The 26,712-nt window shown below is 40.3% G+C and overlaps 2 protein-coding genes across 4 annotated transcripts; both read left to right on the forward strand.

Annotated features, from left to right (window-relative positions):
* Positions 1 to 673: 673 nt before the first annotated feature.
* Positions 674 to 8,588, forward strand: TM2D3 (TM2 domain containing 3). 3 transcript variants are annotated; one of them, XM_067534673.1, is made up of 6 exons: positions 674 to 945; positions 2,046 to 2,144; positions 4,362 to 4,519; positions 4,868 to 5,042; positions 5,699 to 5,774; positions 7,446 to 8,588. In XM_067534673.1, the coding sequence occupies exons 1-6, from the start codon at positions 831 to 833 to the stop codon at positions 7,528 to 7,530; spliced, it is 708 nt and encodes a 235-aa protein (XP_067390774.1). In that variant the 5' UTR covers positions 674 to 830; the 3' UTR covers positions 7,531 to 8,588. The 3 variants fall into 3 exon arrangements, with proteins under 3 accessions (XP_067390774.1, XP_067390773.1, XP_067390772.1); XM_067534672.1 differs by having other exon boundaries at positions 680 to 945; positions 2,049 to 2,144; positions 7,324 to 8,588; XM_067534671.1 differs by having other exon boundaries at positions 681 to 945; positions 7,324 to 8,588.
* Positions 8,589 to 9,588: 1,000 nt separating this feature from the next.
* On the forward strand, positions 9,589 to 26,317 carry ADAL (adenosine deaminase like). Its single transcript, XM_067534538.1, has 10 exons — positions 9,589 to 9,765; positions 11,734 to 11,864; positions 12,385 to 12,445; positions 13,306 to 13,393; positions 14,368 to 14,449; positions 17,097 to 17,223; positions 19,263 to 19,343; positions 21,005 to 21,143; positions 22,200 to 22,300; positions 23,672 to 26,317. Exons 1-10 carry the CDS (start codon positions 9,706 to 9,708, stop codon positions 23,864 to 23,866), a joined length of 1,065 nt encoding a protein of 354 aa, XP_067390639.1. The 5' UTR covers positions 9,589 to 9,705; the 3' UTR covers positions 23,867 to 26,317.
* Positions 26,318 to 26,712: the final 395 nt, after the last annotated feature.

Consider the following 26,712-nt stretch of genomic DNA (forward strand, 5'->3'; position numbering starts at 1 on the left):
CACTGGAACTTGCTGTGTTCAAGTGCGTGTTGTAAAAACATTACTAACTAAATGTATAAATCAGGCCTGCTGCCTGTGCAATGCCTTTATCTTCAGAGCCTCCTTAAACATCTATATTCTCTTCCTAATTTGTATTTCACTTCCTGCTGTACCCCCTCTGCCAGCTGGGAAACCCCCCGCTGAGGATGGTCTGACCTAACTTCTTCATGACACGGGTGAGGTGAGAAGACACTGTACAATTCCGCGTCTCCATGCGGAGGAGGAGGGGGGTGTTAAGAATTACCTTGAACCAACATACAGCGTGCCCGTATCTGCTGTGAGGAGCAGGATCCAGTGCAGTGCGAACAACACAAGGAACCCCAGGAACCAGGAAGTGGGAAAGCCCGATTACAAGGCTGCATCGGTGCAGCTGGGTCAGGGACAAACTTCAGTTCCCCAGAAACAGGAAAACCCCGACCCAGGCTCGGCCAGCAGAGGAGGCGCCGAGGGGCGGCAGGGCTCCCAGAGGGGGCGGGGGCCAGCAGAGGCGGGCGCTGAGGGGAGCGGGGCGGCGGCAGCTCCTAGCCGGGCGGTGCTTCCGCGTCTTCAGTTTTCACTCGGCCCCAGGGCGGCAGCCGCCAGTTGCCGGGACAACGCAACGTCCCCGGCCGGCCCGGAGCGAGGCAGGCCGCAGGCTTCGCTCGTTCTCCGGCGCGTGCGCAGTGCTCGCGAGGACACAGCTGCTCCGCCCCGCCCCGCGCGGGCGGGCTCTCTGCGCTGCGCTCGCCGGGCGGGGCGGGGCGGGGAAGGGAAGACGGGGTCAGGGGATCGGCGGCGTCGCGAGGCCCCGGATGGATGGAGCCAAGATGGCGGCGCTGGCGGTGCCTGGCCCTGGGCGGTCGGTCCTGAAGCGGTTCTGCAGCGTCGCGCTCTTCCTCTCGCAGCTCTACGTGCTCTCGGGCCGCGGTAAGTGCGGTCGCCGCCCGGCCTGGGACGGGGGCTCCCCGCGCTCCCTCCCCGGCCGCAGCCTGGTAGAACAGGCCGTCCCGGGCCCCCACCGCCCCGGCCCCAGGCACCCGAGCCGAGGGGCTGACGGCGGCCGTGTGACTCAGCCCCTCCGCGCTCGCTGCTCTCCGCGCTGCTCTCCGCGCTGGCTGCGTTGTGCTGCTGTAGTTACTCACCCGCGTACACAGCCGCGGCCAGACTGGTCCCAGGCCGTGATTTGATACCCTGCCTACTTCATCGTGAAACCCGTCGGCACGGGCTCTTGGTCTGGGCCTGCCTTAAGGACTCCAGAAAGAATTAGACTTCTGTGGGTCTAAGGAGAATTGAAATTAACACGACTTGGAGGCGATGCTGTGTGGACACGTTCCTTGTCCTGAAACGTGTCGAAGAAGTGTAGCTTATGAAGTATTTTGTGCGTCTCAACAGCCTGTGGCTACATAAGTGTGGCAGACGTGCTGAATTTCCCACGCTGGTGTGCACCAGGTACCCTGTGTGATCCTGCATTGTGGGTTTAAGCCCTGCTTTTTCAAATAATTAGGAACGTGAGCAGTGGCACTAAGTTAATGGAACTACCCACTGAGCAGAGCTGAATATGTAGCAAGTGTTTGCAGAATTGGGGCCCTAGTCTCTAGCTAGTTCTGCAGTTTTCCTATTTAAATGGCCAGTGAGTTACTTGATGTTACAGTATACTGTCTGTTACAGAACACACATAATTACTCGTGCTTTCCAAACAGCGTAGCTTCCTTCTACGTCGCCAGAACTAAAGAGCAAAACTGACTGGAAACAAAATTGATTTTTTTTGTCTTAAGTGGAGTAAAATGCAAAAAGTAAACAGCATAAAATGAATTAAATTCGTCGGGATTTTAATATGTGATAATCCTAGTATAACAAAGTAGGGAAATCTATGGGGTTTTTAAAATATTTTATCCCAATGATGACACTTCTTAATGTTAAGGTTGTTGCTTGTGTTTTTATATTAGAGTACCTGAATACTATTTACATTCTAGCATTATTGCATCCTCTTAAGTGAAGTTCATTGAATCTGTTAAATTTTCTTATAGCAGGATCCCTGATGACAACAGAGCACTCGAAGCAACAGTTTTTGTCTACAAAAGGTGTAACATCTCCAAGTACAGATACTCCATATACCAAAACAACAGGTATAAGTGTCTATTGTTTACTGAGGAGCTACAATAGAAGAACAGATTCTAAGCCTGAAGGGACCATTGTGATCATCTAGTCTGACCTCCTGTATGACGCAGGCCATAGAATTTCCCCAAAATAATGCGTATAGCATATCTTTTAGAAAAACATACAGTCTGATGCAAAATTGTCAGTGTTGGAGAATCTACCATAATTCATAGATTGTTCCAGTGATAGCCTTATGAGCCTTTTTCCTAATAGTCTTGATTTTAATAGTAATATCCTTGAATGAGGTATTAGAAGATTAACTGTACAGAGTATTATATCATTAAAAGGTACACTGCACACTGGATATGTCTACACTGTAGTTAGACATCCCTGGCTGGCCTGGGCCAACTGACTTGGGCTTGTGGGGCTCAGGCTAAGGAGCTGTTTAATGGTGGTGTAGATGCTGGGGCTCAGGCTGCAACCTGAGCTCCGAGACGCTCCCACCTCATGAGGTCCTGGAGCCCGGGCTCCAGCCTGATCCCAAATGTCTACAACACAATTAAACAGCCCCTGAGCCCGAGCCCAAGTCAGCTGGCACGGATCAGCTGTGGGTTTTTAATAAACAAACCCTGAGTCACTATGAATTATTTTTCAAAAGGCCATAACTACTAGTTAGGGTTGTGTAAATGAAAAATCCATCCCTGCAAACCCCAAACCTAGGAAGTGATCTGTATTGGGCCTGAGGTGACTGCTACTGGAATAATGTGTCCAGTTCTTGTGTCCTTAATTCAAGAAGGTTGTTGATAAATTGGAACGGGTTTAGAGAAGAGCCACGAGAATAATTAAAGGAGTGGAAAACATGTCTTACACCTCAAAGAGCTCAGTCTATTTAGCTTAACAGAGAAGATTAAAGGGTGATGATTACAGTCTGTAAGTACCATTTAGGGGGCAAGTATTTGATAATGGGCTCTTCAGTCTAGCAGACCAGGGTATAACAGGATCTAATGGCTGGAGGTTGAAACTAGACAAATTCAGACTGGAAATAAGGTGTACATTTTTTAACAATGAGGGCAATCAGCCATTTGAAACAGTTGACCAATGGTGGTGGATTCTCCATCACTGACAATTTTTGAGTCAAGATGACATGTTTTTCTAAAAAACATGCTGTAGTTGAAACAGGAATTAATTCAGGGACATTCTATGGCCTACGTTATGCAAGAAATCAGACTAGAGGATCATGCTGGTCCTTTCTGTTCATCTAAAACAAAGGAATATTCAATTAAATTGAAAGGTGGCAAATTCATAACTGATAGAAAATTTTTTTATATAGTGCATAAATAGACTGGAATTTACTGTACAATATATTACCAAGGCTCAAAATTTAGCCAAATTAAAAAGAAAAGGATTCTGTATTTATATGGATAAAAGGCATCCAAAGTTAGAACTGTAAAATATTTAAATATTTTTGTAAGAATATAAAGCTTCAAACTTCAGATCATAAATTGACCTTTGATTTTCTTAGGTTAGGAATAACTTTTCCCTGGAGTAGATTATCTCATAACTTTTTACTGGAGGGCAGAGGTCAGATTCCTCACTGTTCGGTGAGGTAGGAGATGTGGGGTAGGAGAGTGTTGGGACTTGTTAATGCTTTTGCCATAGCTGAAAACACACCATTTAATTCTGATGCTTCCCACAGCACAGACCATTTCATTCTGGCCCCCATTGATTTAGACTCTCCTACTCGTACTTCACACCCAGCTGATGCAGACCTCAAGGGGGTGGGGGTAGGGAGAGGCCAGAATCAGGATCTTGATCCCTTTCCCAGATTTGGAGGGGACAAACATCATGAAGGGGAGGAATCTTCACTTCCTGCAATGGAGGGCGCAGGAGCTGATGCTCTCCAATCTGTGCTTGTATGTTCCGGCCCTATGCTTTCAGAAGGCAGAGGAGGGAGTAGTGGCTGATAGATCAGCTATCTCAGAAGGTGGAGCTGACAGTGTGGGGGGGACAAGATAGCAATGGGTTCACAAATGCTGATACGGTATATGGCCATTGCTGGCTGCTGCTGAGCTCTGCTGCGGGGCTGTTCCTTTGAAGCAGCTGGTACTGACTGCTGTAAGAGGCAGGATGCTGTAATCGATGACCTGTAAGTGGAGATACTTCACTATGAAATCATTAAAGTAACATGTACAGTAAAGTGTGTGCTGTTGAAACTCTTATTCTTAACAAATCATTTCACACTTCAGAGACTACGGAGATTCCATCTTATGTGAGTAAGTGTCCCAGCAATGGACTGTGCAGCAAATTGCCTCCAGACTGCATGACATGTACAACAAACTGCTCCTGCATATATGGGAAACCAGCCACTTTTGATTGCAAGGTCAAGCCACAAATTCATTGTGTGGTAAGTAATTAAATTATTTCTTTGTAGCTGGAATTTAAATCACTTGTAAAAGATATAGTATAGTTTAAATTATGTCCTAAAACTCAAAGACTTTACAAAACAAATTTGTAGGCATAAATACAGTTACTTAGCAAGTAAGAATATTTCTTTAACACTTCCGTAGTATCCATTACCCAACTATCTAAGTGCTGAATATACCATATAGGTAGCAAATAAAACAGCTCATCCATCTTGTTTTTCTTTCTTTGCACAGCAGTGAAATCTGTGAGAAGTATTTGTTTATATCCTGTGAAATATTCCTGATATACTGATTAAGATTATTAATACTGATAATACTGTCTTTTATAGGATCCGAAAAACAATGAAGTGGAGAACTTTACTATCAGCATGACTTGTCAATTTTGCTGGCAGCTAGAACCAACTGATTATGTATGTACCAATTCTACAAATTGCATGACAGTCTCTTGTCCACGACAACGATATAATGCCACTTGTACAGTACATGATCATATTCATTGTCTAGGTAAGTTGGCCTACGAATGAATGGTTGGAGGATTCTTTTGTGAAGAATTCTTGAACATTTTTGTTTATAGTGGTTAAATGTGCATATAACTTATTTCAGTGTCTAGTTTTGTTTTTGTTGAGATAATGTGCATTTTCATTGGTTAGTTTCATTTTATAGTCTGACTTAATTTTAAAAAATTATGACATGATGCTTTAGAACCATTGTCTTGACAATACAACAGCAGTCTTACATTAGAATTATTGGGAGTGTTTTCTCCCCTGTATTCACTTTGTTCAATGGAATTATTTGTTGCAGCAGCAACAGAATTTGCATTGAGGTGTTGCTCATGGCATAAATTAAAAACTTTTGAAATCACAAGAAGTGTAATATAGGGTCTAAATCAAGAGGTTTGGCCCTTGGTTTCCCTTAGTTTGGTGGTGGTTTGGTGGAAAGCCATCTAGGAAGATATAGGGAATGGAGATAGATTTCAGGCTTTTATGTTGTAATCTCAACTTTGTGATCTTGTTCAGCTACTGATGTTATTTTATTGCAGAATGGACATTTTTTGTAAAGAGTAATTTGCCATGTTTGCACCTCACGTTTCAGTTCCTGAGTCAATCTTTGGCCTTTGTTCATGATGTCACGATTTGAATGTATTTCATTTCTCCTCTTAGGTAATCGTGTTTTTCCTAAGATGCTTTATTGCAACTGGACTGGAGGCTATAAATGGTCTACAGCCTTGGCATTAAGGTAGACTCGAAGAATTGCAGAACTTCAAGTTCAAATTATATATGAATGCCTTTCCTTAAATGGGTTTCTCTTTTCAGTGGTATATTTCCTAACCTTAAACTAAACTGAGTACAAAATATTTAATATTTTCTGACATTTTTGACCAAAAGTATGCTTATGATTTAATACAAAATGGCCAATGTTAGCTGTTTCCATACTACTGTAGTTGGGAGCATGGGTCAAATTTAAGTATGTATGTTTGGGGTGGGGGAAGGTGGCATTCTTCCAAGCATTGGCCATAGAATAAACTCCACTTACAGGAATAACCAAAATGAGGCACTGTTCGTAATTTTGAACATCTGTACAAGTTGTTCTGGCCATGCATGCTGTACTGAGATCTAAGTTTGGCTACCTCTTTGGGGCTGGATGCCCTGTTTGACTTTATTAGGTTCCTTGACTGGGGAAAAGAAAACAACGGTAGTGTTTCCCAAACGGCATCTGCTCATGGTGCCAAAATGAATGTTTGCTTACTGTAGAGTCTATTGATTTATGAATACCGCACTTCCTTTTTGCACACAGTTTAATGAGCAATGAAACAGCTAACAATGTTGAGATGTAAATTAATATTGGGTAACTGAGATGAATGGGGCAGTTCACTCTTTTAGAGTTGTTCCAGACTTGAGTAGATGTTGCTACGCAGGTTACTCTTGGCTCACGTTTTCAAGGCTCTTCTTGCAGCTATAACAGGCATCAACTTTTTTAGAGAGAGCTGTGATCCTGGAACACAAGATGACAGCTTGGGAGAGGTCCCATTATGCTGTACTGTTAAATCAGGCTGTAACTTTTGATTCTTCACGCCTTAAAGCCCCAAAGCATCGTACTCTCTGTGGTGGTTTGGATGTTGCCACAGGATCTCAATATATTTATACAACTTGACTGAAACAAGAATTCTTTCCTTTTAAAAAAAAAATTAGATTCAAAATTCCCATAAAAGGTGAATTATATAAGGGCTGATATGAGAGCCTGTACTACCTGATTTATCATAAGTTACATGGAAGAAAAAAAGTAATAGAAGTTTTGTTAGAAATCTGGTCTGATACGTTCTCTTTCCATTCCATTCACTGTGTGCAGCTGGAGAAGCTGAGCTTTACCCAGTCACCACAGGAGCAGAGTCCTTTCTAGCATTTTCTGGCCCTGCCAGTTCACGAAACTTGGGGCTCAAACTCAGAGCAGCTCACAGGCCAACTTTCTTTTTATGAAGAGAAACGTAAAATAGCCTAAATTATTTCATGTCTTATATCTGGAGAGAGTGTTACAAAAAACTTGGGGAAATATTTTTAATTAACGAAGAACTAGTACTTTTTTAATACATATTTCTACCAAAACCGTTTTTACCACTATTGCTTTTAAAGTCCTCAAGCTACTTTGCATAAGATGTTCAGAGTTTTCTGATTTGTATGATATGATACACAATTACTATCAGTGTGCTGAAAATATTTAAAGGTGAGTTGACATCCAAATTCAGGATTCTACACAACTATTTTAATGAATCATTATGTTGTGTTCCTAGCATCACCCTTGGTGGATTTGGAGCAGATCGTTTCTACTTGGGCCAGTGGCGGGAAGGTCTGGGCAAACTCTTCAGCTTTGGTGGATTGGGAATATGGACACTAATAGATGTGCTTCTAATAGGAGTTGGATACGTGGGGCCTGCAGATGGATCTCTCTACATTTAACTACAGACAAAACATGCTTCAGAGAAGGATCAAATTTGTGAAAGGGCCTAAAGAAAAAATGTAGAAATTGGTCCTTAAAGATGGAACTAGGAATGCTTGTTCCCTGTGTGCACATATTTTAATGTACGGTATCTGTACTTAACCTGCCTTGAACTAAGGTAAAATAAATGAGTAGATCATTGAACAGTGTTTATTTGTAATTAATTTCCTTTGGCTTGCAAGTACTGTATTTTTTCTATGAAAAAAGTTTAAGTTGCATAGCTAAGCAAGTTGACTACTGTTCTTGAAGAAAATATAAACTAATTAAAATATTAAGTTAAGAATTGCTTACCTCATATTTGTATGTTGTCTGAATTTAGCTATTTATCAAGCTTCTCTAAATATGCTTGCAAGAATTTTTTTCATATTTATGGCAAGATACACTACTTACATAAGCCTAAACTACTTGGGCAATATGTAGATTGCCATGTATTGTAATCTTAATTACATGTAGTTTCTTTTCTGCTTTTCACTTTGGGGTATCACAGACTTAATTTTTCTGTTGTAATTGTAAATTTGTGGCTGTTTAGAATTAGGATGCAACAACACTAAACATCTAATCTTAAACCACTTGAAAAGTACATTGCAAGATTGTTTTCAGCGTTTTTATTTCTACTTGGCTTTGACCTGAGAGATCGCTGTATACTGCATAATTTTTGTGTGCTCAAATTTACAGGGTGTTGATATAAATCCAAAAAGGAGATCTGGTTATTAACTTATTTATCAGCTGAAGATTTGGTAACAAAGTATTTTCTTATTGAAATATTGTATGATGTTTGCTTGTAACAACCTTCAGTGACATTATGGAAACAAATTCTAGAAGGCTGTAAAATTTATTTGTTTTCTGATTAAAAAAATTAGTCAATATCAACTTTCCCATTTAAAAAAAAAAAAAGTTCTACCTGTTATCTACATATCCTCTTTCCAACGCCCTTTATATTAAACTGATCTTAAGTTGTGTAGCAAGTTGTGTGGCTTCTGCAGCGCTAAACTGCACTACACTGAAAACTGTCAGTTGGATAAACTTAAATTGAATTAAATATGATGAAAATTAATAGAAGCAGTGTTGTGTTTTTATTTTATATTCAGTTTATTTCTTGCTGTTCCTCTTTCAACTTATACATGCTTTTGGAAGGGGGAGAGGAGGAAAATAATAATGCTCTTGGCTGCTCAAAAAAATAAATCAATACATTCACCCATGTAAGTTGCCCTTTTACAGTTGATTGTGCAGATACTCACTATAAGCTCCACTGAGGTTGACTGCTGCTTGCTAGGACTTGAATAAGCTCCTAGGCTCTGCTGGGCTTTTTGGCATGGTTCCTTCTTAATTAAGGGGAAAGAAGTTGTGTATTTTCCAAATGCCATCACTTTTTGAGCACTCACAGGAGCTGTCACTCTCAGTAAATGGGGCAGATGTGTGATCCTCTCTTCTTACAGGAGGACTGAAATAATTTAAATGGCAACATTAACGCAGATCTCTTTTGAGAGAGTCAATATCTCTGAGATGAACAGGCAGGTCCCACCTGTCAGAGCCATTGGTCCAGAGTCTCCGTTGTGGAGTTGGGTACACAAGGTTTACATGGGAGGCTTTATGTGACTAAACAGTCACTACTTTCTATGAAAGCTGAAATTACGGAGAAGGAGATCCCCGTGTCAAAGCAGAGCTATTCCACCTTCATCCCCACAGCAGCTCGGAGGAAGCCCTGCCTTGTTCCCGAGGCCGTGCGGAGCATTCGCATTACCCTTGGCTCAGGTCCCCGCTGTTGCTGCAGGTCTTCTGGCCCTAGCCCGCTCCTGCCTTGTCACCGGGCTGGTTAAATGTGCCGCGGCCTGTCCCGCTGTTCGTCAGTCGCTGGCGTGTGTGCCCCAGAAGTAGAACAGATTCGCTCCTGCTTCGCCGGCGGTGCTGCCCTGTCCTGCCGGAGCAGGGGGCGGGGTGCCCCGAGCCGTCCGGGCCCGCAGAGCAGCCGCGCGAGTCCTGGCTCTGCCTGGTGCCTCGGTTCCAGAGCAAATCCCCGGCGTGGCGCCGACGGCCAAGCGCCGCCCAGGGGGAGGAGCCGCCTGCCGTGGCCCGTGTGGAGAAGAGGAGGCGGGCTGGGATTAGAGCGCTGGGCCGGGCCGGGCCGGGCGGTGAGTGACGCCGCCGAGTGACCCTCCCGCGGCCCGGCAGACCCGCCATGGCGTCGGGCGCGGACGAGGAGCGGCAGCGGCGCTTCTGCAGGGCGCTTCCGAAAGCGGTGAGAGCCGCGGCGGGTCCGCACGTGCGGGGCGGAGCGGAGCGGAGCGTGCCGAGGGGCCGGGCCGGGCCGGGCCGGGTTATTCCCTAGCAGCTGCAGCAGGTGCCGGCGGAGCTGCGCGGGCTGTGCGGTGGAGGTGGAGCGGCGGCCCCAGGTCTGCGCTGCGCTGCGCCGCGCCCGGCGGGGCCGGGTCTGGAGTGGGCAGCCTGCAGCGCTGCGCTGCGCGGGGCCGGAGGCTGCATTTCTCCGGCTGGACGTGATCCGGGAGCTCCCCGCAGAGCGGCTCGAGCAGTGGCTGTGCGGGCGCGGGACCAGGCGCGTGAACCCCGCTGGCCGGCAGGAGCCGCCGGCCCCCGGACAGTCGGGCAGCGCCCGGCTCGGTGCGCTGCGGGCTCGGCAGCACGCGCCGGCGGAAGGTCGCAGCCGTGTTTGGGTTCCGTCCTGTCCGTCTGATCCCCGCGGCTGGCACGTGTCCCTGCACTGCACATGCTGCATTGCTCTGTACACACTTCACTGTAACATTTTTTGCCTTACCATTCTTTTTCAAGGTCTGTAGATTTTTTGGTGTACTGTATTGCACTGTTTCTGATAACAGTTTTTGCTGCATCCTAAGGGTGTGGTTTGGCACATTCCCGCTATCGTTACTTGCTATATGTTCCTGGAACTCTTATCAGCACTACAATTCTGGAGTCATGTAACAACAAATGTCACATCCTCCGTTTGAGTGTTTGTTTATTAAAGCTGGCACAGGTGCATGATCCAAAACTGTTATATTATTTACACTATCTTTCTCTACATTTTGATGCTTCCATTGCAAAAAGATGTTTTCAAGGCATCCTTGCATATCTTGTCTTTTCGTGTGTGGGTGGCAGATTCTAACTGTGAATTCTGCCAGGAGTTTCACTGGCATGATATGTGAAACAGCCGTGCCTTTTATCAGAATTAGAGTTTCTGGACTTGATTTCCAGAAGTGGTAAGTAGCTGGAGCTCCTAATAATTGGACTTGTGGCTGCTCAACGCTTCTGACAATCAGACGCTCTATTTTGGTCGTACATTTAGAATTATGATACATTTTGCATTGTATTATTTAACAGAAGTGCATTTTAAAATGTTCTACAAAGGTAGTCAAAATTTCATCATATTTATCCATCAAACTTTTTGTGAAAACATTTTGTCATTTTTTACTCTAATAAAAACAGTTGCCCAAAGGGGAGAGGCAGGGGTGTGAAGATGTGTGGGACATACTTTGCAGATAAATTTTGAAGTAAGATGGAGTGATACAAGAAGACTATTTCAAATGACAGGTGCAGCAAGATTGTGAGAAGGGACAGAGATGAGCCTGGTGTTTAATGAAGCAGGGATCTGAGTAAAGGATGACTGGATTCAAAAGAGAGGCTGGAACAAATGAGTTCTAAATTCAAGGAGTGCAGTTCAATTGCTAATTCCGTTTTCTGTTTATAGAGGGTAGTGAGAGCTCACTATGCTTTTATGTGCTCTTAAGAGTAGGAAAAAAGGAAGAACACTGCCTGGGTAGAAAAAAATGCATCTTTTTTAGTATAATTAAAAAGAAACTATGAACCAATTTAGGCCCAAGTTTGACCTATTATAAAATTGGATAAGGAATAGTGCTCTTCTTCTAAATTATTTTCAAAATAATGACCCCACGGTATGTCACTGCAGCAATTACCTGAGACTTCAACACTGCAGAGTGCCACCCACATTCTTGCTGATGTCACTGCTAATGCTGATGCGCCCAAAGAGAAGTAAATACGATAATCTCATTTGGGGCATTGGCATACAGATACCCAAGTCAAAATAGTCCTTGTTTGCCAAATGCAGAGACAGGATTCGCAGAGAAATCTTTTATTTTCAACCTTCTAATCAAATAACAATGTAAGATAAAAGAAAAAAACCTGAAATCTAATTGAAATTATACCCAACACCCCTCTTCATTTGCTTATAATTTAGGAACTCCATGCCCACTTGAATGGCTCCATCAGTTCTGTTACTATGAAGAAACTTTTGGTCCAGAAACCATACCTTCAAATCCATAATGGAATGACAATGATTGACAAGGGGAAGAAAAGGACTTTAGAAGAGTGAGTATCTAAGTTACAGCCATAATTTTTTCCCCAAGTCCATAGAATATTTTACAAATACATTGAAACCAGTAGACTCTATAAGCCTGCACTGTATGACTGTGGAAAACATAGTTAAAATTGAAAATCGCATTATATAATTTAATCAAATTGTCAAGTAAAATTGTTGAGAAAATTGTTACTTTTTGGAAATGTTCTCAGGGGAAGATAGTTTTTCATTTCTTAAAACTGTGAAGTCACTTCTTGTGTGCAAACTAACCATGTATCCCTTGTTGTTTTGCTTATTAATTTGTTTTCCCTTTAATCAGATAATTGAAAAGATTTACAGAGAGCATGGGCTCTTTAGAGAAAATCCAGTCACGCAAAATTTCCTTGTTGGGCATGAATATAGCCAGTAACTTTTAATCTTTGTTTTCCTATGTGTTTTTAATAAATGCTTTACACTGTACATGCTATACATTTAATCAGTACTGAATTAATAGACTTTTATATGTTTAGCCTTTTAACTTTTTTTTTGTAGATGTTTTCAGATGTTTCATATCATTCATCAGATTACCAATAGGACTGAAGATATATTAATGGTAAGTTGTACAAGGTTTTGTTTTAAAAAAATCAGAGCATTTCTCTTTCAAAAACAACTCCTTGCAAAGTTAGCAAGAAAAGTTATTGCACTTGTATCTGTGGCCAATGTGTAAAGGCCAAATTGAGCTGACTGTAAATTATTGAGCTTAGAGATTCAATAATATGTTATAGTCAATGGCATGTCAAAAATATTTCTGTAAAATGAGAATTTAGAAATGCCAGATTCTACCTAACTGACATCTTCATTTTTTTTCTTCAGAGCAGTGAGCTACCAATATTGGAAGTCAGTCTGTTCTCTCAAATGACTGAACTGATGATCACTTATGAAAGTGATATCCATTCATATTTACCTGAGCTTTTATTTAACATAGTCTCCTAATACTTCTTTGTTTCAGTGTATACTCAGAATTCCTTACATAGAGATATACTATGTTCATTTCTGGGTCCAGCACAGAGAGGGAGATCTGCTGGTGGGAAAGCCTGTCGGGAGTGGAGAGTGGTGCAAAATTTTATGAACCTTCCCTCTCCGTAGGAGGTTGCAGGTAGCCAATACAATCCTCAAAGTGGGCAGGATTGCCAAGGAAGAGGTCATCGGTAGGGCATTTGAGGAATATGTTGTTTCAGCACATTGCCATAGAAATCTCCATTGGCCAGAGCAGCTTTGGTACCTGATGGAACTGGACAGAAATGTGAACACCCTGGGATTTAGACAACTCCGATAACGTTAATTGAAGTTAGGTGACTATATTTCCATGTTTGACATTGAAAGATGACCTGCATGTCTTTGTGTTTGAGTCATCCAATGTAACAAATTATAATCTTTAATTTCAAAATATTGTATATGCTGTTTTTTAACCAGGTAACTAAAGACGTTATTAAAGAATTTGCTGCCGATGGTGTCAAGTATCTGGAGTTAAGGAGCACACCTAGAGAAGAAAATGGCACTGGTACAAAGTGTTCTGTCTTTTAATTAGTATTCTGGATTATATTATAAAACTCTTCATATTATAAAGTTAATATAAAACAATATGTTTTGGATAGTACCAAGTGAATTATGACTGACATGTAAACAACAGCTGGAGTCACTTTTGAAATTCAGTTATTTCAGTAAATATGCAACATGTGACACGTTTAGAAACAAATCAGTGAAAATCACTGTCAAATCTTTCATATAGTGACAAATTTCGCTTGTAATTTCATTGAAGCCAATGGAATTGCTCTAGGGATGAATTTGATTTTGTCCCAACCCGTGCGTGTGTGTGTGTGTGTGTGTGTTCAGTGTCTTAAATGTAATTATCTGCAGCAAACTGAACAATGAAAGAGAGAATGTGGTAAAATGCTCCTTTTAGTAAGACATTTTTATGGGGGAATTTACACATTGAGCCAAATGCTTTCTTGTCATAGCTCCATTATCCAGGGATAAATCAGGCTATTCAGTTTAGTCTGATTTCTGATTGTAATTCTGTTTACTGTAATAGCTGCAACATCTTCTTTCTTATTTCTTTTAATCTTTTTATGTGTTTTAAACAAATGGTTAAATATTGCATCGGGAAACCCTCCTGTAAGGCTCTTGTTCAAAGTTATTTTTCTTTTCTCCACAAACTCGGAGCAGACAAAGTCCAAAGAGAGGCCTCAAAGTAAAATTACATTTGTTGGTAAAACCAGTACAATATAAAATGTAAAATCACAGAAATAATATCAAGATGCAAAATGAAACTACCAGGATGAAATCCATCCCAAAGTGCAAATAAAATATAAGATCAAAGAGTAAAATGGGGGAAAAGGTTAAAATGAAAAATACTTTCATGGTCAGTTTGGTAACTGTTCATGGTTCAGTTTCATGGTCAAGCGTAACGTTTTATAATCAATCTCCTTATCCACTCAGGTCAGGTGTGCATATGCTTTGGTGTGTGTTTTATAGGTATGACCAAAAGGACATATGTGGAAGCTGTACTTGAAGGAATAAAACAGTGTAAAGAGGAGGATCTGGATATAGATGTCAGGTAAATTAAACGTGAAACTCTTCTGATTTGGGATTTTGTTATGAACCTGGTGCTTGGCCCATGTTTGTGGAGAGGTTTACAGATCATGAGGGCTGGGGAGGAGTTTGTATAGAAACCAGATGAAATTCAGTGAATTTGACCTAAAACCTAGCAAAACTCCATGGTATTGGTTAAGGTTTTGCACACAGATGATTGGGCACGTTAAAATAAATGTTTCAATAATTATTATCCTTTTTACTAAATAGGGAGCAAAACTGGCAGAGATTTCTAATGTCTCCATTCTCTGCAGTGTTTTACAGCAAAAGCAGTTAAGGGCCAGTCTACCACAAAAGTTGTATCACTTTAACCATACAGGTATAGTTAAAGCAGTACACTCCCCCTGCCCCGTCAGTGTCAGTGTAGTTATACCAATATAAAGGTGCTTTATACTAGTATAGCTTATTCTGGTATAAGGAGGGGAATATGCTACATGGGTGTAGGGCACCGTTATAGGTATAACTACAGCCATACAAGGGATTGTACTGGTATAACTATTCTGGTTTAAAAAAAAAAAAAATCAATCTCCTAACTGAAATAGTTATACTGGTCCAAAAACTGTATGTAGATCAGGCCTTAGACAGACACTCCATTTTCTAGTAGTGTTAGATAGTATAAACTTGAATTTTAAACCAACTAGCAAAACTCAACCTAATAATCACTGATATAGTTATAATATTATGGAATTTTAGTCATTTTAAAAAATGATTTGAAGTAATAGTGTAATCAGAATGAGAGTGGTGTGGCTAATTACTGCACATTCAACTGTTGTTTTACTAACGTGCTTACTTTAATCCTCTGGGAAGCTGCTTTTACTGTTAAATGGCCTGTCGGCCTTTTATCGTGTGCAAACTTTGGGCAGTTTTGTTTCTCTTTAAAACAAACAAAAAACCACACAAACCAAAAATTAGTAAACACGAAACTACCAGCAAACAAACAAATATAGTGGACAGTCAAAAAAAGGTTTAAATGGTTTTAAAATGACCGACCATCCCAGTGCAGCTGATGTTTCACTTGTTTTTGAGAATTGAAAAATCAAAGAGAAACTCAAACAGTGTGAGCCAATGACAAAATGAGGCTTATTAAACCTCTGGGAATGGTTTGTAAGTCTAACACTTGATAACTAAATGGAGTGAAACCCAAAGAAGATAAACACCCTGTAGTTAGGGATCCAGCTTTACTCTGTGGGAACTTTGAAGATATTTTTTAAAAGAAACTAATAGTACAAGATAAAAATATGTCTCGAAAAATTGTCCTCAGTTCTTGACCTCTATCGTGGGTCTTCTGTAAACTCCCTAAGATAGTACGGCTACCTTTTCAAAGAGGGTTGCAGTGGTGCACTTGCAGAAATCCACATTGTGCACCCTGAATGGGTAATTGCATCCCCCCCAGGGTAACTTACGTGTTAACACAGTTAACTTTTTGCACTCAAATTCAAATATGTTTTTCTATTTGCTACTTGTTGCATCTGCCTTTGAAAATTTGGCCCACAAAGTTTTTTTGTTTTGTTTTGTTTTTTGTGTGTGGCAAGATAGTATATATAGCTATATTGTGCCCTTCATCTTGGATCCCAAGGTACTCTGCAAACATTAAAACTGTAGGTGTAATAATAACAACCTAGATAAATATGTGAATGAAGATACATGTAGCATTTGGACACATTATATCATAACAATCTAATGCTATGTCACAGTTGTTAGCATTTGCCGAGCCAGTTAGGAGGTTCCTTAGTATCTTATGGACGGGTCTTAATATCTTTTGCCGTGCCTGAGATATAGGGTGTTGTAGAGGTCAGATTCTAAGCTCTTTGTGGAAGGGAGGGGCTGAATTGCTGGGCCAGCAGATCTTCCTGGCTAATCCAGAAAACAGCATTGGTAATAGCTGCAGAGAAAGAGTTGATACATGAAAGTCAGAACTTGGTGTGCAGGTGCTAGTAGCCAGATAGGACCGTGATGCCAGTGTAAGCAGTGGCTGGAAGGATGTTGCCAGTCCAGAGGACTCTTTGCTGAGTCTCATCTGAGATGTATGGTTTTAAGAAGTATTTGGAGGTCCTTGGCTAGAGACGCAGCTTCCCAGATCTTTCCTTTCCCAGGGCCTGGAAAAAGTTGTTTTGCTTTTGATATGAAAAGGGAAGAAACAAAACATACTAATAAACTGCTTTTCTTTCACTTTTTTAAAAATATTTTTATCCCAAGTGGGGGTTGAATTCCAGGTCCTTGTGTTCAGCTGTATAAGCCCAATCCTTTGTTTCAGTGTCATATCAGTATTGTCTGTTTTTGCCTCTGTAGCGGAGCTAGTGTGGCTGGAAGGGAGATGCCGTGAACGTAATGCTGGAATTAGAGTGGGTATGCATATGGGCATCAGAGATGTGCCACTCAGCCCCTGTGATAACAGCATGGAGCACTGGTATCATTGCATGCTTCTCAACACACACATAATTATTACCCTGACATTTGCCAGCAGAACTTTATAGTAACGGTTGTGACTATAGAAGCAGTTGCTATTTTAAGTTGTGAGTGCAGAGTTGCTTTTGCTAGTAATAGATTGTTTCTTTGTCAATCACCTGCTATCACTCTTCAGATTTAATGTAAGATGTACATCTCTATTCTAGGTTTTTAATAGCAATAGATAGAAGAGGCGGACCTAACATGGCCAAGCAAACTGTTAAACTTGCTGAAGAGTTCCTCCTTTCCACTGATGGGATTGTGGTAGGGCTTGACCTCAGTGGTGATCCCACCGTAAGTTACTTTCCTTGAAGATGGACACTTCTATCATTGTAAATATAATAGTATCAAATTTTATTTTTACTCTTCGTGCTTTGGATAATTTTCCTTTGTGGCATTAACTGTTCACTGCAAGGGTTAGGAACGACTATTTCCCCCATCTAAAACATGGTATAAATTAGTCTAGATGTATTTTGGAGAGCTTCTGCCTTCATCTGAAGGGTCAGATATTGGCCGACACTGAAGACAGGCTATGTAATTCCTTTTATTTATTTAATTTGTTTTAAATAGTACCCACAATGTTGTATAAGGTATTTTTCAGACATAAAAGAAGGCACACAATCTAAAGACAGAAGAACAGACAGCAGTGGGCAAGGTGATACTTGCAATGATGGCTCTTATCTGCCAAATCCTATCTTTGTATTTTTAGTCATTTCACTTGACTTCGGAACGTATGAAGGAGTTGAGGGAATTGGACAGAAAGTTGTTTTGGTCCTTAACAGTTGCCCTTTATATAAAGGGACACTATCAACTAAAATAAACACATGGATGTGTTGTTACTAGTGTGGAATCAAAGAATTAATCATAGAATTGATTACAGAATGCCTGGCCTGAAACTGGGTAGCCTGAACTGTGATGGAAGCCCTCAGGTTAAATCAAGGATGCCCCAAACTGAGACTGAGATGAAAATGCTAAAATCCCACAGGATGTCTCAGGACCACAATTTAAATGCAAACTCCTTTTGTGAACTCTAGCCCTTTTGAAGTCTGTGAACAGACATCTCCTGTTCCGATAAGTATCGGTACGTCCCCCCCTGTCTACCCAGCCCCATAGGAACTTACTCCATACAAATTAGCATTTTAACATGTATTGTGTAGCCACCCATCTTCGGGTGATAGCCAGGGTACCTGATAACCACGTTGTATAATCAAGTGACTCTTTGGTCTTTCCTTTGAAAACATCTGGCGTACCCCATTGTGCATTATGATTGTCTTTCCTGTCAAGTATAAACTGTTAATCAAAATCCACTATACGATCAACATGTAAATGAACCTAAGCAACCCCTATATAAGTCTTTTGTATCTGGTAGCCAGGCGAAGTACGTTTGCCCAGCATCCAGACATGCTGCTTCTCTATAGCCACCTGGGTTTTCCCTATGGCTATAGTATTCCCCATAGCTATGGTTATTTGATTGTGTGTGTGTCACAATTAAAGCTGCACCCGATCCAACTCTAAAATGTAGCTGTGTGATTCTTTTCCACCACACTAGTAACATTCTCTGAACGGAAAAGGGTTAGGGAAATACATTTCTCTCTGTTATCTCACTTTGTTTACTTGTGCATTTAATAGCACTTTCTCTGTAGTTAGTTTCATGGTTTCAGCTGTATAGTTAATCAATAAACATGCTGGTTGTTGGTTAAATGTCTTGCTCATATTCATGATGTAAAGATAACACCTGTTGTCTTGAACACAAAATTGAAAATGTACAAAATGATACACAAAACTATCAAAAAGGAACTTAAAAGCAATTTCTGACCCCAGGAAAGCATCCACTACTAAATTGCTCTGATTGTATCAGATTGATTGGGGTTGGTGCATATTGAGTAACAGTGAGAATTCACACAAATGAAAACTAAAGGCTGGTTTACATGGCCCCACAGTTTGGTCTATGGGGATGTGAATTGCAGTAGGTGTCTTTGTTTGCACTGCCAGCATTCACATCGTGGGTTACAGTGTAACATGCCAGTGTGTACTGCAGTTCACACTCCCATAGTCTGAACTGCAGGGCCGTGTAGACATAAAATCAAGCACCTAATGTGGTTCTGTTATAAAGAAAAGAAAAGTGGTTGAAGAATATAATTCTCAAATTGAGGTGAAAAAAATTGACCCACTGTATTTGAAGATATGTGATAGCAAAAGAAATATTAAAATTAACTGCTTTTGAATGAGTTATATTAATATTCATAGACTTCATAATGATTGTATAATTGGAAAGGTTTAATAAAAAATACTTCCTGATTAATCATGCATTTTTGTTTGGATTTTTCTTCTAGGCAGGACATGGCAAAGATTTTTTTGAACCCCTTTTAGAAGCGAAAAAAGCAGGTCTTAAACTGGCACTGCATCTTTCAGAGGTAAATTCTTAATGTTTGTGCCAACTTTTTTCTGCAGCCTCCTTTAAATAAAAATGTACTGTAGCTAAAAGTAACATCTGTGGATTTTTCAGTTTTTCAGGCCTAGGTAATGCTGGTTTGTGGCATTTTGAAGAGAGGAGGCTGGGAAGGAGAAATGTAATGTAAACACACACACACTCACTCTCTCTCTCTTTTTGAAGGGGAAAAAACCCTCCAAAGAACCAAAACCCAACCCCATAACCAATTTAGTCAAGTAATCTTGTAATTACTTAGTCAAGTAATCTTGACTAAGTCTCTCCTACCTTTCTAGGGACTTTACAATCCACCAGAGAACCATGCAGGCCCCACTCCTGTGATTTATGGACGTCACAAGAAACGTTTAAATGGTGCTATTGTCAGTTTTTAATTTTGTTTTAATTTTGGATAGATCAATACTATAAACGATACAACACGATAAATCTTGAGAACCACAGAAGGAATTGCAGTGTCATAACATACTCTGCCTTTAAACCTGGAAGGTCCTTACATGATTTATTAAATTATAAATATATTAAATTAAATAGGACCTCAGTATCATGTTGAAAACTCTGATTCAAGAGCATGAGTAAGCCTTGCTTGTTAAGGATTATTGCAGAAACTGTTGGGTGCAATTTATTGTAAGTATGAATTTGAAATTTACACATATATTGACTGATCCATTGCCCCCCACCTGAAGTATATCTGGAATATCATATAGTAAATCTTGTTATGCACCTGTTTTACTCATATGAGTAGTTCTGTTGACTGTTTTTAGCTCTGTTTGTGTATGTGAGACAAGGAGAATTTGGAGTATGAGAATTTGGAGTATTGAAGGCCCACCTAAAGTTTGATTTAGCAGGCTTGATGAATAATGAAAACCTTCTAATTTCTGAAAGAAATATTGCCTCTAGGAAATTAAGGCTGATATTATCAATGAGTTTTTTGCATGGAACTCTTGCACAATGGTCTGCAAATGTACTTCCAAGTGCCTCATCTTCTTTTTTTCTGCCCCTGTCTTATTATGCAACTTCTCTGTTCTGCATTTGTACACTGGAGATCATTGTAACCTTCCTTCACAAGCGGTTGTGAGGCTTATTTCTTTAAGGTTTGTAAAGCTGATTGAGATCCTCCAATAAAAGGTATTTCAGCAGTGGAGATAACTAATATAATCTGTCCTTTTATCCACTTTACAAGTAGTGTTCTTCTATCTTCCAGTTCCAAAATGAGGACCCACTTTCCAACACCTCTTCTTTCTCCAAAGCATAATACCTAACACACACACACACACACACACACACACACACTCTCTCTCTCTCTCTCTCTCTCTCTCTCTCTCTCTCTCTCTCTCTCTCTCTCTCTCTCTCTCTCTCTCTCTCTCTCTCTCTCTCTCTCTCACACACACACACACACACACACACACACACACACACACACACACACACACACACACACACACACACACACACACACACACACACACACACACACACTTATTTCTAAGTTGCTTTGTTGGTAAAATATGCTAATACATAAAAAATTAGAACCCAGATCTGATCAGGGGCTGACATAGGACTTTGGTTATTCAGCTGCGTTATGGTGCTGTTGCAGACTCTGTGTGGGGGCATGTGTGTATTCTGTTTTAGATCCCAAATAAAGAAGAGGAGACCAGAATTCTCCTTGGCCTGCCTCCAGACAGAATTGGACATGGTACATTTCTCAACTCTACAACAACAGGTTCAGAGGACCTTGTGCAGCTTGTTAGACAGAATCGTATACCTATAGGTAAGCAAGAAGATAAGAAAATTGCTTAGTAGTCCTCAGGCTTTAACACACTATATCTGGCAAATGATTCAGTAAGTTTTAGTAGATTTGTGTCTCCCAGAAATAAATATGGAAAGATATTTGCGATGTGGAAATATATAGATACTGTGAGAAAATAACAAATAAATGTGGTATGCTACCAGTGCTTCTGCTTTTCATTTAAAAGAAAATTGGTCATAGAGTATTTTAAAACATTTTTACCGAGTACCATTAATTAAACGTTTGTATATTTAATAAACATATATTTCAATATACACACACATGCTTTCATATACCACTCTCCATATTGGTGCCTCTTGACAGTTTGATGCCAGTCCTTGGTGTAGAATCAACAAATAGTGTGAAAAGGACAACAGGAAGCACAGAAATCTGGAACATTAAAATAGTACAAAATTCCTGTGTGTTTATACCTGTTGCCATCTGGTTAAGATCAATAAACTACACCTTAGTAATAACTTGTGCAGTGAAATTTCTTTTAAAACTGTGTGAAAGGATTTAGTAGCACCATCTAGACTGTTCAAAGTCTTATATCTGCTTAAAATACATAGGGACATGAGAATTGTGATACTAGAGCATTGATCTGTCCAGTCTAATATCTTGCCTCTGGCAGTGACCAGTAATTGATGCCTCAGATGAAGGTAGAAAACGAAAACATAACGTATTTGATCCGTTGGGCAATGCATGTGCACCAGTTCTACAAGCACCCTGAATTGAACACACAATGTAGTGAACTATGCACCTAATCACCTATTTGACTGTGTAAATCCAGATATTTTCATGTGCAGACACATGAACATTTTGATCCCATGTTTGAGTATGTTCTTAAGTGGCATATACAAAATATTGTAAGTATTGAGAATCACCATACATTTAAAAAAATAAAAATAAAACAAGTAATATCGAATTGTTCAACTATGGATTGAAATGTGTTCATTTAATCTACCCAAAGATCATATTTTTGGTTCTGTACATATCCTTACTTTTTCTTTTAATTCAGAGTTTCCTTTTATCACTTAGAACTTTGCATGACATCAAACTTCAAAAGTCAGACTGTACCTTCCTGGGACCAACACCATTTTGGATACTGGTACAACATGGGCCACCCTGTTGTGCTTTGTGTAAGCCATTTTGATTTTACCGAGTACATTTAGATGCTGACCGTACAGAACATGGAAAGTGAGCCAAGTTAGAGGAACATACCTGTTACTACTTATATAAGAGCCAACTTGACAGGGAATTTCTCTGACATCACTTATAAGAAATCCGATGTCCTATTTATGGAGAAATACATAGTAAAAATCTAGGAAAATTCTTGTTATTCAACTTCTAATTTTTATTGAAGAAGCAAATCACAGTACTGTAGTTTAAAAGTCTGATTTACATGAAATTTGGGGTCTACATAGGTCTTGGTATGAACCAGGGAACATTTCATATGAACACTTTAGTCCCTACATTTGCGTTTTTAATTGTAATTTCTTGTAATTATTTCCTTGTAATTCCTAATATGTTTCTGTTGAATTCAGAGGAAAATATGGGACCCTCATGTAGGTAATTAGTCCTGATCTCATGAGATCACCAAACACCTCAGCTCCCATTGCCAGCATATATAAAAACATCCATGTTAGTAAACATCACAATAGCCAAGTTAAGTAAGGTAAAATTAGGGATTTCTCTTCTCTTCAGGATTCATGAATCTACACGAGAGCCCTGGATTGGGGAGGAGGTACCAAGTTAGTCCTTAAATGATCCTAATTTGAGCATGTCTGTTGGCACCCTTACCTAATTGTTGTTATTTACCATTTATATTATGGTAGTAACCAAGGTCTGTGATCAAAGTCAGGGCCCCACTGCACTAGGCACTGTTGTACAGGATGACACAGATCCTGTCCTGAAGATATAATAATTAATTTAAAACAAGATGCAGCTGGTAAATGGGGGATGGGGGCAGAGAGAGGGAACGGGAAAAGAGAACAAGGGTAACAGTTGTATGGTCACACACTGACATAGGTTACACATGTGCATAACTTGATGGTTCTGAAGCATCAGAATTTTTAAAAATATAAATAAGTGCCAGCAACCCCCATAGACTCGCTGTCTAGCTATTATCACTTCTCTGTAGGCATCATGGTAGAAGTGGGTCTTGAGAAGCAGCCCTATGGACTAGTTTGGAGATGGTGCTCCAAGTGTAGGAGGAGCCATAGAATAAAGCACAAAGACACTGGCTGTTTTTATAGACATCATATATGTTTATGAATACACTGTTCTGTCACTTAACCTTCTTTGTTTAATATATGCTATTTTTGGATGAGATATATTGATATTGAGAAAAATAGAGCAAATGGAGTTCAAAGTAATTACTAACAGATTTAAGAAGTACTAGCTACAGTAAACTGTGAAATACAGTAGGGGGAAACTGGTTGTAAGTTGATTTCCTATTTTTCAAAACTAGACACACTGAATGATTGTTCATTTTTTTTATCCCCCTCCAGACTGACGATAAAGGTGTCTTTGCAACAGATCTGTCTCAGGAGTACCAGCTGGTTGCTAAAACATTTAATCTGACGCAGTCCCAGATGTGGGATCTCTCTTATGAATCAATCAATTATATCTTTGCTTCAGACAGTGTAAAATTGAAGCTAAAGGAACAATGGCATAAACTTAAACCAAGTCTGTTAAGTAATTAAACTATAGCTGAAAACTGAATATACTAGCTCAATTAATAAGGACGATATGCTTACGAGAGTCTGTCTTCAGCCTTTTTCATTTTTTTACAACTGTAGGGCCCAGTCCTGCAACCTTTGCTTACATGAATTAAGGGCTACAGGAACAGAATCGTATTTAGCAAGGATAAGAGAGAAGTTCCTTTCCATACTTGGTCTGGAATAAGTCTGTCAGTGAGTAAAATTCCAGATTTTTCATGTACTAAATACCATATGCGCTGAAGATAAACTAGTTTTTTAAATTACTTTTTGCTCAAATATGTTAAAATATCACAAATATATTGGAACAGTCATAGCAAAATAAAGATGAGTAGGAAAAGAATATAATACACACACAGCAACAATGTGCTATGCGGTATATATTTTTTTATATCGGTCTTAAGTAGACTGATTGAGTAGAAAGATATAGACAGCCTCAGGAAGAAAATAATACTTGTCAATAAGATCTTCACACTCATATTACAAACATATTACAACTGTTTCTACTGATATAGATGTCTGACCAAAGCCTTCCGTGGGTAGTTTAATGAATATCTTGACACATATGCAAACTGAACTACACTATCAGAATTAACAGTGTATTAGAGTGTCTCCGTGTTACACTGGCAAGCAGAGAAAGCTTCTAAAAACAAGTTCAGCAACTGTGACATGCTTTTTGGGTTTCATTTTTAAAATGCTGTATTACAATTTAAAGATTATTTCTTTCGATTTGTTTTCTTAAAAAACAAAAAATAGCTTAATTGATTCTCTGTTTTTAAAATCACTACTTTTGTTTTTGCTCAGGGTTTGTAGACTGGAGGCATGTAAATTCTGCAACAAATTATGTGAACTTGTATCATTTATAAGGGATGCTTTCCTTCTACTTAGTGATACCATATCTGTTTTGACACCAGAGGGAGCTGTTTAGTTTGGGAAATGAGATGTGGTTTTTATCAGCGTTTTTAATGTATGCATTGATAGATCTGTCAACCTTTGCAGAAGAATCACTGACAATAGAGTCTTGCCAGTATATGTGGCTTCTATATCCCTTAAGAGACTGTGTTTTGCGAGCAGTTTAAGTAATCATACTAGGAATTGGGATTTAACTTCATAGGTTAGGAAAAAGATTCCACAGTGTAGAATTTGGGTCCTATTACTTCTGGAAAGCCCTCTGCTTTCTGAGTTTCAGGAGACCAGATTATTGACTGACTGACAGACTGCGCTTTTTGCAGTGCTATTAAAAGTAGAAAGTATTGAATGTTCTGAACATATAAAGGCAATCGATTTGAATGAGTCACTGGTTATGCTGTTTTGAGTTTTTGTTGGCTCATGAGAACTGTCATGGCTAATGATTTTTTTGTATCTCATGATAGAGGTCTGTAACAAGGCTAGGAATATGGGTTATGTGTTGCCCCTGTCAGCAGTCTTGGTCACTTCTACTCTGCCTGGTCCTGCCAGGTGCTCTTAAAAATCTTGCAACAGCCCTGGGGTAGCTAATAGAGTGCCTTCAGACATTTGTTATATGCCCAAACTCTACAAGCCTAATGATAGGGTCCCAGTCCTTGGTCTCTAAATGTCAGCGCAACTTGCTGTTGTGGCTGAGCCAATTGAAAAAAATGTTTATGATGCTAAACACTGGAAATAGAGTTAGAATGTTTATGTGGCAGGATCAGCGTTCTCGTATATATGTCATTTAGAATGAAGCCTCTGGCTTTCACTAAATAATGAGCCACCCTGTAGAGGGATAGTCCTTTTTGCTGAGAATCCTCATCTCTCACGTACTAAGAAGTCAGTCCAGCCAACGCATATTGTGACCTCCTAGCAGCTGGACATAGGAAACAAACACAGCATTGTGACGTCTGCTCCATACAGAAGGAGCTGCTGTGGCTGAGCTCGCCAGTTCTTTTCTGTATCTCAGCAGCAGGAGATCACTTTCTGACGTCTGAACAAGGGATTTAGTTGTTTGTTGTGGTCGGCCTTCATGTAGCTGCTGCTTATACGTATTTGGGGAAGAGCAAGACCCATCTGCTCCCACATCCCCCAGTCCTGAGGCCATGGAGAGTGAGGAGGGTGAGGAGCTGTGGTTCATGTGTTTTTAGTGAATATTCCTCTGGACCTTGTCAGCCCTCCGTGATTGGGATCAATTGTGCTCCAGGCATAAAGTACAAGTAATCTGTGTAAATTACCGTGTGGGGGTTGGGTGCCCACTGGCAGGCCAGCCAGAATATGAGTTTATATTAACACTGCTGTTGGGAGATGGGGTGGTCCGGAGAAAAGAGCAAAGGGTCAGGAGCTATGAAGTCCTGAGGTTAAATCCCATCTCTGCTACTGATTGGCTGTATGGCCTTAGGCAAGTAACTTCACTACCCCAGCTTCCTGGGCTATAAAATGGGGATAAATGCTATCTGTCTCATGGAGGTTGTTAGGATCTGCTGGTTGGTTGCATGTTCAGCACTCTGAACATGTAAAGTGATATATAAACCCTACGTTGTGTGATTCTGAATGCACACTTGTGTCTCTGCGAAACGCATTGAGGATCAGAAGCTAGCCTCCCATATTCTATGTAGCAAATTCTTTCCAACTTTTGAAATTACTAGGATTCCATGGAATTCCCTAAGTAATATCTGACTTATTTTTCTTTCCACCTCCCATTTCTTTCTGTGCAGAGTGGCTTACCAGTCTCTGACAAACTCTTTGTATAATCTCTCCTATAGCTGGATCCCTCTAACTGGCTTTTAAAATACAAATTAACTTTGTTTCCAAGTTAAAAAAATATCATTAGTCCAAATGGAGCAACAGGTAAATGCAAGTCTTGTTTGTTTTGCTTTTCC

This window comes from Emydura macquarii, unplaced genomic scaffold (assembly GCF_026122565.2).
Source record: "Emydura macquarii macquarii isolate MOO-44397 ecotype Brisbane River unplaced genomic scaffold, CSIRO-AGI_Emac_v2 contig_3451, whole genome shotgun sequence".
NCBI classification, from domain to species: domain Eukaryota; kingdom Metazoa; phylum Chordata; order Testudines; family Chelidae; genus Emydura; species Emydura macquarii.

Bases quoted from the DNA above. Each gene is read 5' to 3' on its own strand.
- ADAL (XM_067534538.1), top strand. From the start codon at position 9,706: ATGGCGTCGGGCGCGGACGAGGAGCGGCAGCGGCGCTTCTGCAGGGCG. The intron at 9,766-11,733 runs GTGAGAGCCGCG...CTTATAATTTAG, and splicing joins GCAGGGCGCTTCCGAAAGCG to GAACTCCATGCCCACTTGAA. The intron at 22,301-23,671 runs GTAAGCCATTTT...ATCCCCCTCCAG, and splicing joins GCCACCCTGTTGTGCTTTGT to ACTGACGATAAAGGTGTCTT.
- TM2D3 (XM_067534671.1), top strand. From the start codon at position 831: ATGGATGGAGCCAAGATGGCGGCGCTGGCGGTGCCTGGCCCTGGGCGG. The intron at 4,520-4,867 runs GTAAGTAATTAA...TGTCTTTTATAG, and splicing joins AGCCACAAATTCATTGTGTG to GATCCGAAAAACAATGAAGT. The intron at 5,775-7,323 runs GTAGACTCGAAG...TTGTGTTCCTAG, and splicing joins TCTACAGCCTTGGCATTAAG to CATCACCCTTGGTGGATTTG.